This window comes from Quercus lobata, chromosome 3 (assembly GCF_001633185.2).
Source record: "Quercus lobata isolate SW786 chromosome 3, ValleyOak3.0 Primary Assembly, whole genome shotgun sequence".
NCBI classification, from domain to species: Eukaryota; Viridiplantae; Streptophyta; class Magnoliopsida; order Fagales; family Fagaceae; genus Quercus; species Quercus lobata.
The window spans coordinates 6,335,897-6,356,275 of record NC_044906.1 but is presented as its reverse complement, the minus strand read 5'-3'; the positions used below and the strand labels follow the sequence as shown (position 1 = coordinate 6,356,275).

Here is a 20,379-nt window from a genome sequence, read left to right as displayed (position 1 = left end):
ATCTACCGGAGCTAAAACTACAGTCAAAGATTGGTAGAACTAGTTGCTACATTAAGATCAACAAGTGAAGTTGATCTGAAACCTTCGAGTGGGATCTCAAAGTCACAAGCAAGGTGGCTTGTGTTGCTATAAATCCAGGAAGAGAAGGAGTCTGTGGATTCGGAGCTTGCACGTGGTCGTGTCAGTAAGTTACTACTGGAGGTAGTATTAGATTTAGAGTTAAATCTTTTGTAAAAACTTCAATTCTCTTATAGTGGATTTGGTTTACCTTGAGGATGGGTAGGTCAAATCTTCTCTAGTTTTTTACCTTGAAACGGTTAGTTTTATTAGTTTTCCTAAATCATCATATCGTAGTGTTATTTACTTTTCCGCATCTTTGCATGATATAATATATTTGTATTTAACCTAGATTTGAAAATTAATCTAAGTAATCACTTAGTTAATTAATTAGGTTAAACTATTTGTTTAAGGGGTCTAAATGAACTTTCATATTATAGTATTGTAATTCTCTCTTAAAGAAGTATGACACATGGTAGAGCCTTAGCTTATCATATGTTGGGTTCTGCTTTTATGTATACTAGTTTGTAACCCCATACATATGCATGAATACACTTAAAAATATACAATAAGATGCATATTATAATTCCTAAAATATATAATTAAAATACTATTGATAGTTATTTTTATATTTTATTAACTCTTTAAAAAAATTTGTAAAGATATTATTAGGTATAAAATGTAAATTGTCCATGTTTTTTATTTTTATTTTTATTGTGAAGCACTTTTTTTTTTTTACGATTTATTTATTCTTGACTCTTTAATTTTTGTACTTAATAACTCACTTAGATGAATATTTATATCCCACATTTGATTATAAAATTAAAAAATAAACTCTTTAAGAATAAATAATTTAGGACACATGACGTAAAATTGGAACTCTAATTTAGAACTCTAATTTGAGTTTCTCTCAGCTTCACATATTATTATTATATATATATATATATATATATAGATTTATTCTAGACTTTTTAATTTTTGTACTTAATAACTCACTTGGATGAATATTTATGATGTGGTCTCACATTTGATTATAAAATTAAGAAATAAAACTCTTTAAGAATAAATAATTTAGGACATATGGCGTAAAATTAGAACTCTAATTTAGAATTCTAATTTGAGTTTCTCTCAACTTCACCTATTATTATATATATAGATATATAGACTAGTCAGTATTGCTTACAACGCACAAAAAAAGTTGACATAATATAATTTTTTTTCTCTCTTAGCTAATCATAATAATGTTGTTACTATTAAATGATGTTAAGAAATGTGACTCATTAAGACTAAGGAAAAAATTAGCTTTTGCCCCTTTCAAAAAAACAATCTTACATTTTGCCCTCTTTCCCAAATTAATTAAGGAAATGCCCCTCTTTTGAAACTCGATTTTCTCAAAATCGAGTTAAGCCCTATAGTGACGTTTTTAAGGATCCTATAGTGATGTTTTAAGGACCTATAGTGGCGTTTTGTAATCCGATTTCCATGAAGTCGAGTTATAGGTAAAAAAAAGGAAAAAAATTGCATGTAACTCGACTTCATGGAGATTGGATTACAAAACGCCACTATAGGTCCTTAAAACGTCACTATAGGCTCCTTAAAACGCCACTATAGGGCTCCATAATTTTTTTTTTTTTTTTTTTTTATAACTCGATTTTGAGAAAATTGAGTTTCAAAAGAGGAGCATTTCCCTAATTAGTTTGGGAAAGGGGACAAAATGTTAGATTTTTTTTTTTTTTGAAAGGGGCATTTGCCCATTTTCTCCTTAAGACTCATATTCTAGATCCTCTAAAAACGAGAAGGCATGAGATTTTCTGCAATTATATATATGAACTAACAAAAATTGCATTGCTATGCTCTCTATACAATTACAAAGGTTTTTTTTTTTTTTTTTTTAACAAGTGAGTTTTGTCCCAAGGTAAAGATAATAACCGAGATTGCTTTGCAGGGAAACAACCAAGTGGAGAAAATGATAATCCTTATCCCTAATGTCGTCAGAAAAGTATGGGATAAATGGAATATCAGGAGCTTTTTTATCATCCGCATCTTGGTTCAGATTCTTTTGCTTTTTACTGCAACCTTGAGAAAGAAAACATCAAACAAATGGGTAATCAGGACTATCTGGGCAGGTTACCTGCTTGCTGATTGGACTGCTAACTTTGCAGTTAATCTAATCTTTGACAGGGAAGAGAAATATACTGATACTATGGATGATACTGGTCTTCTTCTGGTGTTGTAGACACCTTTTCTTTTATTACTCCTTGGTGGGCAAGACAAAATAACTTCTCGTCGTAAATGCACTTTTAGTCCTTATATTCTAGGGTCATTTCTATTTTAATCCCTACATTTTCATTTTACCACCTTTAGTCCCTAAACCAATTAACGCGTGATATTTAAGTCCTTACCGTCACCTAACTAACAGAAAAAACTGACGTGGCAAACAGAGTGCACTGTTGACATAGTAAATACTGACGTGACGAATAAAATAATAATAATAAATTTTATTTATTATTTAATAAATGTCAAGTCAGCATAAAATAATAATAAAAAAAGACATATTTATGTTTTTTTTTTAAATTCTTTTAAAATAAAATAAGATAATTAAATTAAAAAAATATTTCTTTCATTATTTTTTTCTGAAGAACATGTTCATGTTCCTTGGGTTCATCCCCAGAAATTTTCTTGAGAAACAAACACACAAAAAACCCAAAAAATTCAGATCAAAAACAAAATCATAAATCTCAAAGCCCTCATTTTCAACCCCAGCAAAATCATCAAATCCCAAGCCATAAGCCTAGAAAGTTCAAAACCAGAAAATCATTAAATCCTAGAAGCCAACTCACATTGAAACCTAGAACTTGACCACCATACTTCTTAAATAGTAGACAATGCACCGGATGCGGCAATAAATGCTTGGTAGCTTCCAACAGCCACCTCTTGCATTTGCCTCCGGATCCGCTCCACTTCGACTCGAAGAAGCTCCGGCTCCTACAAGTTTTTGTATCAAAATTTTCTCACACAACAAAACAAAAGCACAGAGAGAGAGAGAAAACCAAAACCTTTTGGAGACGATCGAGATTGAAGGAGAGGAGCTCGGAGAATTAAGGTTGTTAAGCGGAGGAGGAGGAGGCAAAAGTGAAGGCGAGACAGAGATAAGGCTTGACAGCGACAACAACGTCGTTTCCTTTGCTGCATTTTCCAAGTCCATTTCCAAAGAAGATCTGCTCCAATCGATGAGCTCTGAGAATCAGATCTGCCTTTTATTCTTGTGTTATAGAATTGTTTTAGTTTGACTAAGAATGTCCTAGACCTCCTGGTTTTTCCATCTGATAATTCTGGGGACTGTGTCGTGGACCTCTTTGGATTTGTGTTTGTGTTTTTTGGGTTGTTGCTGGTTTTGCTGAAGATGGACTGATGGGTTTGTGTTTGTATTCTTGCTGGATTTGTGTTTGTGTTCTTGCTGGATTTGTCAGCATTTGTGTTTGTGTTCTTGCTTAATCTTGTGTTTGTTTCCTAAGATAAAAAAAAAAATAAAAAATAAAAAATAAAAAATAAAAAATAAAAAATAAAAAAAGAAGAAGAGAAAATGTCAAATAAAGGAAAATGTTCTTGTTCTTAAATCTAGATTTGTGTTTTTATTGTTCTTGTTCAAGGCACTTTTAGATCTCAATTCATGTGATTTTTTGTTTTTAATTTTTTTTATTTAGTTAAAATTAATAAATAATTAAAAAAAAAAAATTTAGATGCTAATGTGGCATTTTTTTTAATGCCAAAATAGATTTTTTTTAATTATTATTTTAATGTGCTGTCAGCCACGTTAACTTTTTCTGTTAGTTGGGTAACAGTAAGGACTTAAATGTTATGAGTTAATTGGTTTAGGGGCTAAAAGTGGTAAAATGAAAATGTAGGGACCAAAATAGAAATGACCCCAAAATATAGGGACTAAAAATGTATTTACGTCTAACTTCTTTGGCAGTGGAGGATAATGAGATGTGGCCTAGGCATTTGATTTGGCTCATTCTCCTAGTTTTCACGGCTTGTTTTGTGTTTATTCAATCACTTCATCAAAACAGACTATAGATCCCAACTCTTCTCTTGCTTCCTGCTGGAACCATCAAGTACGCTGAGCGAACGGCTGCACTGTATCTTGCAAGTTTGGATAGTCTTGGAATATCCTTACTTAGAGAACCTGACTCTGGGCCCAACTATGAGAAATTAATGAGATTATACTCCAACTTTAGAGATAGCCATATTCCTGTAGACATTGTATTTAGAGATAGCCATATTCCTGTAGACATTGTATTTGTCGAAGACATAGAATCCCATGTCGAAGACAAAGAATCCCATGTGGACAAAAATGATGCCAATGTATCTTGTGTTCCTGATCTTCCCAGTCGTGAATTAGTGCAGTATGCTTATAAGATTGCAAATATGTACAGGGGACTCATTGTCAATCTCATGTTCAACTCTCGTGAGCATAGAGAGAATCGAGAATTCTTCCATAAAGGATCTTCAGAGGATGCATTGAGAATATTAGAGATCGAACTCAACTTCTTTTATGATGTTCTCAATAGTCCATACCAAGGTTGAGGTGGCATATTCCAGGTTAGGAAAAATGTCTCGGTTTATATCCATTGGGTTAGTTGTGGCAGCCTTGTCACTTTTCTACAAAGAAGAGAAGAGAGGTTTTAAGAGGTTCGACATTGAAGTGACTTGCACCATGTTCCTTGGTGTCTTAGGCCTGGATATGGTGACTCTCCTCCTATGGATGTTCTCTGACTGGACTATTGCTTCTTTTAAAATGTCTGAGATAAATTCTCATCTTGCCAGCATCCTATCCAAAATCGTCGACAAGTTACTTAATCTCAGGAAGCCAATATGGAAGCAATCAGAGAGGGAAACATCGCAATCAGAGCTTCAAGAGAGGGCTACACCTATTATATATAAAAGGTGGTCTGAAACTCTCTCACAATTCAACTTCCTAAATGATGGCTTGCTGAAAAGTTCAGAAAGGATGAATGAAGCAGAAAGCAGAAATGTGATCAACAAATTCATCTGTGACAAGGTAAACGGCATACTTAAATATTTCCACATTAAGGATTTTATAGATCAGATGACGAATGCCTGTTCTCAGTCGAGACGTGTGTTCCATCAGCCATTAACTAATAAACTATGGGAATTTATCTTCAAGGAGCTGTTAGAGAAATCTCTATCTGCAGATGATGAAGATGAAGCAAATAGAATAAGCTCAGCTTGAGGTGGTTGGGTTCTCAAAAATGGTGACTTCACCGATGAATTCGATTACAGTCTATTAATGCCTTATATCAAGGAAGTTGCTTATGATGAAAGCCTTCTATTATGGCATATTGCTACTGAACTCTGCTACCAAAAAGATAAAGATTTTCCAAATAGCAAAGATGATAAGGAGTTGAGTAAACTCGTCTCATATTACACGTTATATATTTTATATATCAGCAACCAGGTATGATGTCAGAAGTGTCAGGCATTGCCAAACTAAGGTTCAATGATACCTTGGCCGAAACGCATAGATTCCTTCACCAAAATGAGATTAAAACTCCGGAACAGGCCTGGAAAAAAATTCTTGAGATAGATACAGGTGTAAGACCTGTTCTTGTGAAGGAAGATCGATATAAGTCTGTACTTTTTGATGCATGCATGTTGGCAAAAGAGCTTGATAAATTAAAGACAGAACTGAAATGGAAGGTGACGAGTAAAGTATGGGTGGAATTGTTATCATATGCTGCAAGTCGTAGCAGAGCAAATTCTCACATCCAACAACTAAGTAAAGGTGGCGAGCTTCTTACTTTTGTTTGGCTATTGATGGCCCAGTTGGGCTTGAGAGAGACTTGGGCTGAGTCCCGTACCAGAGGAAAGCTGATTATTGGTAAATGACTAAATACATCTACCTTATGTACTTTCCCTTTTTTTTCATAAGAAAATAAGGAGAAGGAAAGAAGTAGATGAAGGCCTTCTGGCCTTTATCAGCTCCATGTCCATTCCAAGAGATGCATTATAACGAATAAGATTTATGCAAATATATCTTTACCTTTGAAGGGTAAGGTTTTTGCGTGATTATATTGTTAATTTTTTATTTTACTAGTGATAAACAAACGTAACAAAAAATTTAAGTAGAAATCTCAAAAAATGAACAAGAATATATATTGCTTACAGTTATAGTCTTGGACTTCTTAAGCTCCAAATGCTTGGACAACTAAGTTTTAGGCCCTTTTAACTTTGCACAAGCGCCTACAGCCTATGCCTAAAATTTGTTTAATACAACCCTACTTGCATGCACTACTCTTTCCAGGAATGATGACAACAAATCTTCTCCTTAGAATGTTGATTCACGAGTCTTCTTCATGATTTCCTGGAATTATTGTGCTTAGACTATTGTATTCGATGATAGAATGATGTCTGAACTCAATAATTTCAGTTCAACTGCACTATACCCAATAGTTTTTGCAATCCTTCTATTTACCATAAGATCTCTAGCCAACTATACTTCTTGCCATTTCCCGGCCCTAGCATATATATTAGAAAGAAGAAAAAAGACCCCACTACCTTGAGGTTCCAACTCTGTTATGCGGCTTCTCAATTGATCAGCTAGATTTACATTTTCATGAATCTCACAACCATTTAAAAGAGCACCCCGTATGGCAAAATTTCGGTTGTATTGACATTTTCTTCACTAATTTCTCTGCCCCTTCAAAGTAGCCTGCTCAACTCAAAAGATAAACCATCCAACCATAATGCTCAACTGTTGGTTCTATGCCATAAACCTCATTGAGGCAAAATGTCTTTGACCCTCTTCAACCAACACAACATGGCTACATGCACACAAAATCCCAGTGAATGTGATCTCATCAGGAATAACATTAGCATTCTCTTAAAAGTATTAAGTGCCTCCTTAACAAGTCCATGTATAGCGAAGCTGGTGATCATACTAGTGTCTAGCGCATGCCATCTCATCTTTCTTTTCCAATTTAGAGAAAATCTCCTGAGCACTTATTGCATTTCCAATTTTGGAATACATGCCCACTAGCGCTGTCCCAATAAAAGTATCTGCACCATTATTTGTTTTTAATATGTAAGCATGAATACTTGTCCCAATGCTGGTGCCCCTAAATGAGCACAGGCACCAATCACACTCAAAACGATAGCTTTGTCCGGTACAAATCCAACAACCAGCATATCAAAAAATAGATTTAATGCCTCCACTGCACAACCGTACTGATTGTAAGCACCAATCATGGAATTTCAAGTGACCAAATTTCTTTGAGGCATATTGTTGAACAGGTCCCTTGCATATCTCAAGTTGCCACATTTTACATACATATCCATAATGGCAGTTGCAAGTATCACATTGAAATTCAAATTTGACTCAAAGGGATCACATCCTAGTTGGCAAACACAACTATGAACCCAGTTTCCAGCATCTTTATCTCTACTTAGAGCACCTACAACTAATGTATACACTAAGGTAATCTCATTAGGTTATTCCAAAACTCCATGTCCTTAAGCACTTCTATGGACTTTGTAGGCCGACCCTTATTAACATTCCCAGCAATTAGACTAGTGCAAGCCAACACATTCCACTTTGGAATAAACTCAAATACTTTCAACCCTGCTTCCATATCTGCGCAAGACACATGTATAAACTAGTAGAAGCATACACATCCAATTCATACCCAGTTTTCACAATGCGATTGAGAATTTTCTTTTCCATAATTTGGATAAATTATTACTGAACTTGCTTTGACCACTAAAGGGAATGTAAAATGGTCTGGGAAGTAACCCTTTTGCTGCATTTCTCTGTACATACACAAAGCCTAATTTGGGTTGTTACTGTTAGAGTAACCTTTATTCATAGAGTTCCAAATGTATAAACTAGGCACCTCAATTTGGTTAACAACTGGCTTTGCATAATTGATGTCTCCAGATTTGGCATTCGCGCAAAAAATAAACAAGCGTACTGGCTACTGAGAGGGATTACATTTTTGATAACTTGATGTAGTGATCATTAGCCCGTGTAATTGTTTCAACTCAGTCATGGTCCTGCATTTTTCTAAGGAAGAAAGAACGAAGCCATAGTATTTCTTCACGTGCTTCTTCGTTGAGCAAAGAGATATCACATATAAAATTGGAAGATCTTTGGGTTCTTTCTCTAGACATATATCAGGGGTGGCTCTACCTTCAGTCCAAGGTGGTATATATAAATTTTAAATTTTTTTATTTTTTATCTTTAACAAAACTTTGTGACTATCCTAAATATTTTTTAGGCCTAACATAATTAAATTCTGGACAAAATTTAGCAACAAGCTTGGTTATAGATTAAGATTACAACTTTATTCAATATTTGTTTTTTTTTTTTAATGTGAATTTAACAAATCTACAATTTAATTACATTTTCTTCTTAAATCCTCTATACTTGTAAAGTTTCAAGAAGATAAAATATCAGTAGCTATATCGTCAATCAAATATTTAAATTTCGAGTTTTTGTAGTCTAAAATTATACAAAAAAAATAATTTTATGGATCGAATGGTAAATAATACCCGATTGGCATGAAATTTTGACATGTTTTAAGAACATAGAAAACATGTAATTCATCGATTAGGTTTTCAAAATATGTAACAATGTTAATTCATTTAGTGAGAGTGACTACAACTAAGTTTGTAGCCAAATTTTGTTCTTAAACTTTGGTCCCCTTAATAATATATTAGGTCCTTACAAATAAAAAGAAAAAGTCCAAGGAAATTTTTATTTAACTAAACTTTTGAAGAGATGTAGCTTACAACATTGATAATGAGACTATCATGTAATAATTTCAAAATAAAAAAATTTATAGAAAGAAATTGTAAGATTTTATGCATTTGCATGTGTATATGTGTTTTTTTTTTTTTTTTTTTTTGGGTCAATGTATGAAGTTCTCTTTTTATTAGATTTTAAATAATTTAGGGGCTGTTTGGTAGGATGTTTTAAGCAACAATTTTCAGTGTTTAAACAATATCACATGTATTTTCACACACTTTTTCACCTACACGTATTTCCAAAAAATACAAACAACGTTACTAGAACAATATTGCCAAACAGCCCCTTAAGTTTCTTAATGACCACCCTCAGAAAAATTTCTAGAGCTGCTATGCATACATATATTGTAGTATAAGAATAGCTTCCTTTTTTTATTTATTTTTTATTTTTTTTATACTATCACTTTTAAAAAACACTCTTGTCAAATTATCTATTTTACGTTATATATCTTCAAAATATTATTTTTCATCCTTTCACCATTTTTTTTCTCTTGCCAAATTCAAAAGTAAAAACCACGATTAAAACTTGAAAAAAAAAAAAAAAAAAAAAAAAAAACCTCCACAATTTTCAAAACCCTTCCCATTTAAAATTATTATCACCACGATTAGATATTTTCATTCTAAAATAAGAAAACTACGACACCCACCAAGCAGTTTTTCCCATCTTCATTGCACTATATCTCCAATTCCTTCATTTTATGCCTATGATCTAGATGCTAGATGGGTTTTTCTTTCTTTTTCTTTTTTCATTTTTCTTTTAAGCATACTTGAATATTGATTAAAACAAGGATTAGATTGAAAATGATTTCTTACTTAATTAGCTGTCACTTAGCAGTGCAAATTTTCATTCATATTTACTTTTCGAAAGTGCTTAAGTATTTGATTTTTTTACTTTAAAAACTAATGAGCTTATTAGACTTTATATATTCTTTTTATGCGCCTAGCTGCGCTAATTTTGGAATCGTATACGATGTAGTTAGGATTAGTATACCTTCATGTTGGCTAGATTAAGGTATGATTTTTTTTTTTTTTTTTCAATTTATCATTTAATTTTGAATAATTGTTAGTCTACTTCATTTATCATTTTTTTTTTCCCATAGTTTCGGGTTCTAGAATACAAATTTATTTTGTATTGGATATATCATTTGAAGAAGTAAGGAAAAAAATCCCAAGCAAAATTGATTCAAACACTCGCTAGATAAAGGTATGATCTTTTTTTTTTTTCCCCACTTTTAATTTACATTTCATTTTTTATCCTATCATTTTACTTTTTTTCAATTGCTCATCTCTTTTCTTTACCTTTTTTTTTTCTTCATAATTTCATATTCACTTTTCATTTTTGTTTTTTGTTTTTATGCTATGAACCTTGAATCATGAAAAAAAAAAAAATGGAAAAATTGAAATAGTTTGGTTAAATTGTTTTGGGATTATTATTTATTTTAATCAATAACCAATTTAGTGACCCACTTTTTGATTTCTTTACATGTTGAAATGATAGATTAAGAAGAGTGGTATCAGTTGTGAACTTTGATTTTTAGAAGAAACCATCAAGGTATCAAGAGCAAAGAATGTTGTATGAACTTAGATAGCTTAGTTTGTAACTTATTCAAAACTCTTCATTTTAATAGCTCTTTTAATGTATCAATGTGTATTTTTATAGAAGTTTCAAGTTACAATATATGTAGATTGTTCTGATCCAAACTATAACTACATATGACTAACCTCATCATATGTAACACGTGCCTGTAGGCTTTTCTTTTAATGTCAAAATTTTCGTTCACCTCAATTAGAGATTTATTTGTTTATGTGATGACATTTATGCATTTGTCACTCATCGAAATAGCTAGTATTGTGATGCGACCTAGCATAATAATAAAAAATTAAAAAAAATTAAAAAAATCATGTCTTCAATGTAGCAGAAGGAAGACAGGAATTCGGCCTCTTAACTCCAACCCTCCAAATGGGACACGCCATTAGGTCCCCAAATCCAATAGAACCAAATAACCATGCTACACGGTATTGGGCTCTCTAGCCCAATGAATTAGCAAACACAGCCACACACTCGTATGATCCAAGACTAGCTATTCCTTTTTGACAATTTGGATGGTGGGTAGTGATTGTTAAATACATTGTATGCATACTATAATGAAAACATGTGTTAAAACTAACGGTTTTAGTTATTAAAACACACACACACACACACACACACACACAAAAAAAAAAAAAAAAAAAAAAAAAAAAAAAAAAACACTGAAAAAATTCTCTCCTGTGGGGGCGAAATTTCACCTCTTTCTCCTGTGGTATAAAAATTTTCTTACCCCTCTAGTGAATTTTCGTATCACTCTAGTAAGGCCAATTCTCTACTTGTTTCTTTCACTATACCTCATCTCAAAAAGTAGTAACACTTTCCATATGAAGATTGAGATAAAACATCAGTTTTTCATTACTAAAATGGAATGAAAAACCATCTTGGACATACAAATTAATATCCTACATTCTTTAACTATGCTAGAGAATAAACAAGCTGATATACTCTACTAATTAATCAGCTAAATTTAAATAAAGAACTATTTCAAAAGAAAACATACAAATTACGATATGGTTGAACAAACGATTCCAAACCTCAACTGCTAAGTAAAGAATAGCAGTTGACATCTGTCCTCCGCACAAAAGAGATAAAGCAATCTACGAAGAAGAAAAAGCGAAGAAAAGAACTCCGAATTAATTCCAAGTGACCAACAGATAGCTCAGCCACACGCAAAGAGAATTTCTCTTGCAAATTGAAGAAAAGTATATAAATGCATAATAGCTTACCATTTTGTACTTAATCAATAACCTAAAGGCTAAAAGCAAGGCAACAACCCCAACTGCCAAGTAAAGAATATTTTCCCAGACATCTAATACCTATGCACAGATAATTTGATTGCTTGCAAATTGAGAAAGGGTGGGGCTCAGTAGGGAAAGCAACAAATTAAAACATAAAGCAAGAAGAACATAGAATAGAAATTAAGCAAGCATAAATTGAGTTTTATTTTATTTTTATTTTTATTATTAGGAAGGGGGCTTTTAGATATTTTTTTTTTTTTTTTTTGGTGAGAATGAAGGGGGCTTTTAGTTGGTAGTAATATTTATGACATTATTAAGGTAATGTTTGCATTACGATGTTCAGACCATTTATTTGGACACAAGATTACACTAATCTAAAATTACCAAATATTTCACATTATCATAAATTATGGTAAGATCATCTATATTTTATATATATCTAAAAACTGGAACATAGTATTTATTATTTATTGTTGCTATACTCCTGTTGAGCTACATCATCCACCTAGTTTCAACTCTCTCTCTCTCCAAATTCAACCAGAGCTAAAGAAACTCTACATAAGAGGAAACCTCACAACTCTGGATAAAGGCAAATTTGGCAAATTGGCAGGTGCAAATTTTACGTTTAAAGTATTTATTGTTACTATGCTCCTATTGAGCTACATTATTAACCTAGTTTCAACTCTCTCTCTCTCTCTCTCCAAATTCAACCAGGGCTAAAGAAACTCTACATAAGAGGAGGAAACCTCACAACTCTGGATAAAGGCAAATTTGGCAAATTGGTAGGTGCAGACTTTATGTTTGAAGTACTTGAGTGAAATGAAGACGAATTGGAAAGAACTGCAAGAATTATTTTTTGAATTGGTTTACTTGGAGAGAGTCAGATGCCTAGGATCACTATGCCTTTTCGACGAGAATGGAGTGTGGCAAAGTTCGAAACCAATGCAATAAAAGCTGTTGCGAGCAATACCAGTAGTGTGGATTAATTGATTATTGTTAACTCTAGAGAACTCACATTATCAAAAATAAAAATAAAAAAATTATTGTATGTCCCATATGTCTTAGAAGCAATGCACAATTGTTCACATGACTTGTTATATTAGGGGTGCATAAATGTGGAGATGGTGTTACTCCAATGACATAAGACAATTCAAACATTGTGAAAGAAAATGTGAAAAAAATAATAATAAAAAAAGTTATCTCATAATACATAAAAGTTTATTGACTTTAAATCTAAATTTTGAATTCATAAAATATTATATTTAATTCTATATAATAAAAGTTAGATCCTAGCTAGATGTTAGATACTAAACTTTAACACCAAAATTTAATAATTCCACTTTATATAAAATTCTATAAATTCATCAAAGAGTCTTTACCTCAACTTGTACTTCTAGGTGTTTCTAATGAACATGTTCAAGTTCAAATCACTCCAACCCTTGTTATAACTATCAAATTATGAAAAATAATTTCTATAAAATCATATGCTAAGAAATCTTGTCAATAAATTAAAGGTTAAAGTAACAAGAATAAAGCAAAGGAAAAAGGAAAAGGAAAGGATCACATATGAGAGAGAGAGAGAGAGAGAGAGAGCATAAGCAAAATAAAAAGTTAAAAGATTTTTTTTTTCCTTGTAATTTCCTCTCTATTTTATCAAAGTCTTGCAGTTCATTATAAAGCAAAAGATGATAGCAAAAAAATTCTTAATAACACATTTAAATGCAAGTATAAGGCTTTGTGTGAATCTTGCAGTTAAATAGTCTCTATTTTTATCATTTTTATTTGTTAAAGGGGATTCTTGTTTTATCTTAAATTAAGAAATAATTTCAAAACAACATATTAGTAGAAACCCTAAAAAAGAAGAGTGAAATATGGGTGGCGACTTTAGAAGGTAGAATTATCATTATCAATATTACTATATATCTTCTGGAAAAAAAAAAAAAAAAAAAAAAAAAAAAAAAAAAAAAAAAAAAAAAAAAAAAACAAAACAAAACCCAATATTACTATGTGCTCAACTGATTTTTCAATTATGTCTTTTTAATTCAATGATATTAAAACAACAAATTTTTTTAAGTGATAATTTTTAAATAGTTGTATCAAATGGACCCTAAAAGTGAAATCTATTATGTGTATAAGTATAACCTAGAGAGATGGGTAAAAAAAATCTGTAAAGTAAAAGCTAGCGAAAATGCTATTCACATTTGTGCATAACTCAAAATGACTAATCAAGTTACGATTGGGGCTATGTCAACTTTTAGAACCTAATTCGACCTAATAAACATGTAATCTAAGACTCAAAACACGATTGCACTACTCACACTTATCCAATCCATCCGCATTGTTTAGGATATCACAATGTCCCCACTTAAATTCCTGACATTCTTGTTAGGTCCTCGCGCTTTAGTTTCCTTGAGCCACAATGCATTACTAGGTTGTCTTTGTACTATTTGTCATGACCCAGGCAAGTGCTAGCCACATATGAGCTATAACCCAGAAAGACTAGTCAAGCCACAATTGGGGTTCTCATAATCACATATATAATCATTTAGTATATAAACACTTAATTAATGTAAGACTGGGTCCACTTTTCCATCACTCATTTATCCAATTCATTCACATACTCTAGGATATTGTATACATGTTCAAGGGAAAGATACGATATCATTAACTCAAGACATGAAAATAAATGAATAAATAAAATATTAGAGAAAAGACAAAAAGGAAGTATATATATCACTCAAAGTGGTCAAGCATAAATACCTTGCCCAATTTTTTTGTTTGTTTCTTTTTTCTTTCTTTCTTTCTTTTTTTTTTTTTTTTTTTTTTTTTTTTTAGAAGATATTTTTCACACCATACGGAGTGTGGTTTGATGATAGGAGTTCTTGTTCCAGCACCTAGAGAGGAGTGGTTTGAGCGATAGTCCCAATACATACACATGGTATTACCCATTGCCGTCATGTGGCGTGGGGTCGATAAGCCCACACCAAAGTGGTCAAGCATAAATACCTTGCCCATTTTTTTTTTCTGTTTCTTTTTTATTTTTTTATTATTTATTATTTATTTTTTTTCTGTTCGAGAAGATATTTTTCACATCATTCGGGGTGTGGCTTGATAGTAGGAGTTCTTGTTCCAACACCTAGAGAGGAGTGGTTTGAGTGATAGCCCTAGTACGTACATGTGATATTACCCATTGCCATCATATGGCGTGGGGTCGATAAATCCACACCGGAGACCCCCTTTTTTTATTTAGAACAAAAGAAAAGGATATTTTTTCACAATGGCATATTTATAATATATATATATATATATATATATATATATATATATATATGATGAAATCACGTGGAACATTTCTTAACAAGAAACATGACATCCTTTAGTAGCCTTATATATAGAGGATGTCATAAATGAGCTCCAAGGTTAACTTAGAAACTAAAGCTCACTTGGAAAGTTCCTAGAGATGTTTCGAAGAATGAATTTGATTGTTATTCTTGTAAGTATTAATTATTATGTCAACAATATTGTGATATAGATGTTGAATGCATTACTTTTGGCCTATTTAGTAGTTAACTTGCATTTAGAATTTTTTTAATTGATAATTACGTACAACTGTCGAGTTTTAAACTCATGGTATCACCCTCTAGCTTTTTTCCTTTTTTATTTATTTTTTATTTTTTTATTTGAAAGGTGTTACTCTCCACCTTGTTCTTACAACGACATGAGATGTTACATTTTATTGTTTTATAATTTAATAGTTACAATAATGAGAGAAGGGTAATTCAAACCTTAGTTCTGAGCAAACTATATATATGCCACTAAACTACAAGGCAGTTGGCAAGGAGATGATACTTAAGTTAAAACTAATTGAAATATATTATTTTCAAATTGATTATGTTCATATTACATTTATTATTGAATCTTGATAAAAGTTACACTACTCAAAAAGTAAAGCTAACTTGGAATCTTCCTAGTGATGTTTCAAAGGGTAAATCGGGTTCTTGCTCTTGTAAATATTAGTTGCTGCTTCCACAATATTATGATATAGATGTTAAATGAATTGCTTATGGGTCTATTTAGCTGTAAACTTGCATTTGGATTTTTTTATTTTTTATTTTTTTATTTTTAATAATAATTACAAACAACTGGTGACTTTTAAACTCATGGTGTCACCCTCTAGCTTTTTCTTTAAAAGGTGTCACCTACCACTTTTTTCTTACAAGAAAAAGAGATGTCAATTTTTTTGGTTAATAATTCAATAATTACAAATATGAGAAAGAAGGAGATTTGAATCATTGTTCTCCTAATAAAAGAGAGCGGACTAAATATGCTACTAAGATATAAGGCTCTTTACATAGTAATGCCACTCAAGTTAAAACTAATTGGCAAATATTAGCACTTGAGTTAACAATATATTTTTGTGAAATATATTCTTTTCAAATCAATTGGGTTCAAGTTACAATTAATAAGCCATAATAAAATTTACAGCCACCTTGTTACTTTTTATTAAATAACAATAAAAATTACACCACCTTATTACTTTTTATTAAACCACTATTTTGTCGATTTTTTTTTCTTGTTTTAAAATTTTTGAGAAGAAGTACCCACCAAGTTTGATTCATAAAAAAAAAATAAAACACACCAAATTTGACAATAATCAAATGTCTTCTATCTCTACATAATATAATAACATATTAAAGCCGAATCCCAATAAAAAAATTAAAATGTCCTTCCAATGACACTATCAAGTGTTTTTATATGTAAATTTAAAAAGCAAAAATATTATTTTAGTTTTTACATTTTGATAGCAATCAATTTGATCTATGCTAACTTATAATCAATTTAAATTCATAAATATAAATGCAAAAAATGCAAAAAAATACTATTTTGGCCTTACATTTTAGAGTTACAATCAATTTAATCCCTATATTTTAATAGCATTTAATTTGTTCTATGTTATTTTTAAGGCAAAAATGCACTTTTGATCCCTACATTTTGACCTTATTTCTATTTTGGTCCCTACTTTTCTATTTTAACACTTTTAGTCACCAAATGAAAAAAAAAAAAAAAAAGGAGAAGAAGAAGAAGAAGAAGAAAGAAAAAAAGAGAAAAAAAAAAGGGTTCTATTTTAGTCTCTATCGTTACTCACTTAACGGAAATATCCTATGTGGCAAATGAAGTGTATTGTTCATTGTGTTCTTGTTGAAGATGAACCCAGATCTAAATTTATGTATTTTTTAAATTTTAATTCTGCAGTTTTATTTTTTATTTTGTTAAAATTGATAAATTAATTTTTTTTTTAAAAAAAATTAGATGTTGATGTGCCATTTTTAATCTTATTTTATTCGTCACGTTAGCATTTAGTATACTAACAGTGCACTCCGTCTGTCACATGGGATTTTCTGTTAAGCGAGTAACGACAGGGACTAAAATGGAACCCTTTTTTCATTTAAGGACTAAAAGTGATAAAATAAAAAAGTAGGGACTAAAATAAAAATAGGGTCAAAATATACTGACCAAAAGTGCATTTACACCTATTTTCAACTTACAATCAGCACTTTTACACGATAAAAAAAGCCATATCAACATTTAATTATATCATTTTCTTTAAATTTTCTTAACATTTCTCGGTAACCAAATAGGTTTTTGCTTTCCTTTTCTCAATTTTCTTTTTTTGTACTGTCCTGCAATTTTTTGGTAACCAAACATTATCACATGCTATTAGGCTCACCACCACTAAACCCAAACTAGGCTACCACCATCCCAAATCACCACCACCCACCTCAATAGTTTAGTACTCTTAACGCGATGGTCACTCTACAAGTATAAGTGTTTGTGGGGTATGAGAGGAGTAAGAGCTGAGATTCAAGTCTCCAAGAAGGAGTTTCATACACATACACACTTAGATTAGAATAAAGTAGAATTTCTATCTTATATAATATATATATATATATATATATATATAAAGATTCAACTAGAATTTATTATGTTTCCATATTAATATTATGAAAGTGTACAACCTATTGGTTATTCGGTAGAAAATTATTGAATATTCCGAGAATACCATAAATGCATACTCCCCCCTCTCACATAAATTGTGGGTCCTACCATAAATTTAATTAATAGGACCAACAGTTATGTAAGATGGGAGAGTACGCATTTATGGTACTTCGGAAGTACCCAATAATTACCCGTTATTCAGTAGAATCATTTCACATTGTAAGTTTATTTACTATTAAATCTATAAGCTTCTTCTTTTTCTTCTTCTTCTTCTTCTTCTTTTGCAAAAAAATAAAAATAAAAAAAATCATCTGTAAGCTTTTTTTTTTTTAACAAATCTATAAGCTTATTTGTTTATCATATTTAAGAATGGTAAAAACTGTGAATTTTAGCACTTATATATAAAGAGAGTTTTTACTTCTTTTTTTTTTTTTTTTTTTTTTTTTGAGAAAAAGAGTTTTTACTTTTTAATGCTCAATCACCTTATTATTTGGTAAGCATAATAGTTAAATATATGAAAAACATTTAATCCAATAGTGGGACCTAACAATATATTAGGTAGAATCATTTCATATTGAATGTATTGTTCTATTAAAAAAAAAAAAAAGTTAGTTATTATTTTTTTTTTCCCTATCAAAAATACCTCTAAATTAATTAACTAGCAACTTAAAAATGGGGTTAAAATAGTAAATTAACAAAAGAAAGTTAGTTATTGCTTTTTTTACTGTAAAAAATACCTCTACCTAAAACTTAAAAATGGGGTTAAAATAGTAAATTGACAAAAATAATAAATTCCTACTTCTACGTTGAAATGCCTTCCTGCTTCTAATAAACTCCTACTTTTACATTAATTTAAATTCCTACTTTTACTCTCTAACTTCCTACAAAATAGGATCACTCTTTTGTTAGTTTTAAAACTCTTCCAATCTACAACACTCACCCCACATATTCCTTTTTTTTTTCTTGTGATTGGAAAAAGTAAAAATCTCAAATTATAATAAATGCAAATTATTAATCTTTACACAGAAAATAGAAGAACCTCTGAGCATGCACTCACGCGCATGCTCAGAGGCTAGTAGAGGATTAAAATTTTATTTTCAAAATACCATTGCACAGTATAAACTTGAAAAATTATATATGTTTTAATCATTCTTGACAATACCAATAATATCGCCTGAAAAACTTAAATAAAATAGGGATGAAAAATAAAATTAACATAAGTATTACACAAATTCAAGAAATAAAAAAGTAAAGACATTAGATAAATATCATTAAAACAAGACTAGTTATATGCTCATACGGATTATGAAAAAATTGTATACAATATGGACGCTACTGACTCCACCGTGTTTGTGCCAATTATTTTTATTTTTATTTGTTTGATAGACTTTGTGTCAATTATCTCAATATGTGTGTTGTATTTTTTTTAATTAATGTTAAGATAATTAATTTAGTTTAGGTAATATTATCATAAAGTGACAAGTGACTCACTAATTATTAATATAAGGGTCCTATTAACGAATGTCATTAAGACATTTATTAATGGACAATTTTAGAAAATTTTGATACAATTTTCAAAGAAAAATATTAAAAGCCAACTAAAAAAAAAAAAATTAGTTGCTTTTTTTTTTTTTTTTTAATTTTCCCATAAAAAAAGTTTCTAAAATTTTTTCCTAAACCTATGCCTTTATGGCATCCCTAAACTTTCCCTTAATATAATTTCAATTTATTTACATTTTTTTAAAGTCATTTCAATTTTTTCTTAAAAGAGTTATAAATTTTTTTTTGTAGTCCTAGCATACTCTTCTTAATAGAAATTGCTAAAGTTACAAACTATTTTACAAATTAAAAAAAAAAAAATGTAAAAATTAGTTTGTGACACAATCATTTATAATAAAAAATTTAATTTTTAATAAGTTAGATTTGTGGAGGGAAATAACAAAGATTTATTTACAAGAGAAACACCACCGCCACGAGAAAAAAATAACTGTTTTCTATAGACTCATCAAGAAATTGTGGGAGAAATGGAATATCAGGACCTTTGTTCTCTTTAGCCTCTTTCTTCAGTTTTTTCTGCTTTTTACTGCATCCATGAGAAAGAAAACGGCAAAGAAATGTGTAACTTTCATAATCTGGTCAGCTTACCTTCTGGCTGACTGGGCTGCTAGTTTTGCTGTTGGATTAATCTTTGACACTGAAGAGAAATATGCTTCTGCTCAAGACAAAGGGGATGATGCCAAAGGGGCTGAAGCTGATACTGGTCTTCTTCTGGTGTTGTGGGTACCTTTCCTTTTATTAATGGTAGGTGGGCAAGACAGAATAACGTCTTTCGCTGTGCAGGATAATGAGTTGTGGCATAGGCACTTGATTTGGCTCATTCTCCAACTCTGCACCACTGGTTTTGTGTTTATTCAATCAGTTCATCAAAACAGACTATGGATCCCAACACTTCTCTTGCTGCTTGCTGGAACCATCAAGTATGCTGAGAGGATCGTTGCGTTGTATCTTGCAAGTTCGGACAGCTTTGGAACATCCGTACTTAAAGATCCGAATCCAGGGCCCAACTATGAGAAACTAATGAGAGAATACGAGCACTATAAAGATAGCGGTGTTCCTGTACAATTTGTAATTTTTGAAGACAGAGAATCCCGGGTCATCAAATATGATAGATTC

General features: G+C 31.0%; 1 protein-coding gene and 1 pseudogene across 1 annotated transcript; one reads left to right on the top strand and one right to left on the bottom strand.

Annotated features, from left to right (window-relative positions):
• The first annotated feature begins 5,368 nt into the window (after positions 1–5,368).
• Positions 5,369–5,967, top strand: LOC115980198. The gene is made up of 2 exons (XM_031102476.1): positions 5,369–5,536; positions 5,641–5,967. The coding sequence occupies exons 1-2, from the start codon at positions 5,369–5,371 to the stop codon at positions 5,965–5,967; spliced, it is 495 nt and encodes a 164-aa protein (XP_030958336.1).
• Positions 5,968–6,457: 490 nt separating this feature from the next.
• On the bottom strand, positions 6,458–9,880 carry LOC115980197 (annotated as a pseudogene).
• Between the last annotated feature and the right edge of the window lie 10,499 nt (positions 9,881–20,379).

Coding starts and splice junctions, on each gene's coding strand:
- LOC115980198 (XM_031102476.1), top strand. CDS start 5,369: ATGCCTTATATCAAGGAAGTTGCTTATGATGAAAGCCTTCTATTATGG. Junction 5,537..5,640: donor TTTTATATATCAGCAACCAG/GTATGATGTCAG, acceptor ACTCCGGAACAG/GCCTGGAAAAAAATTCTTGA.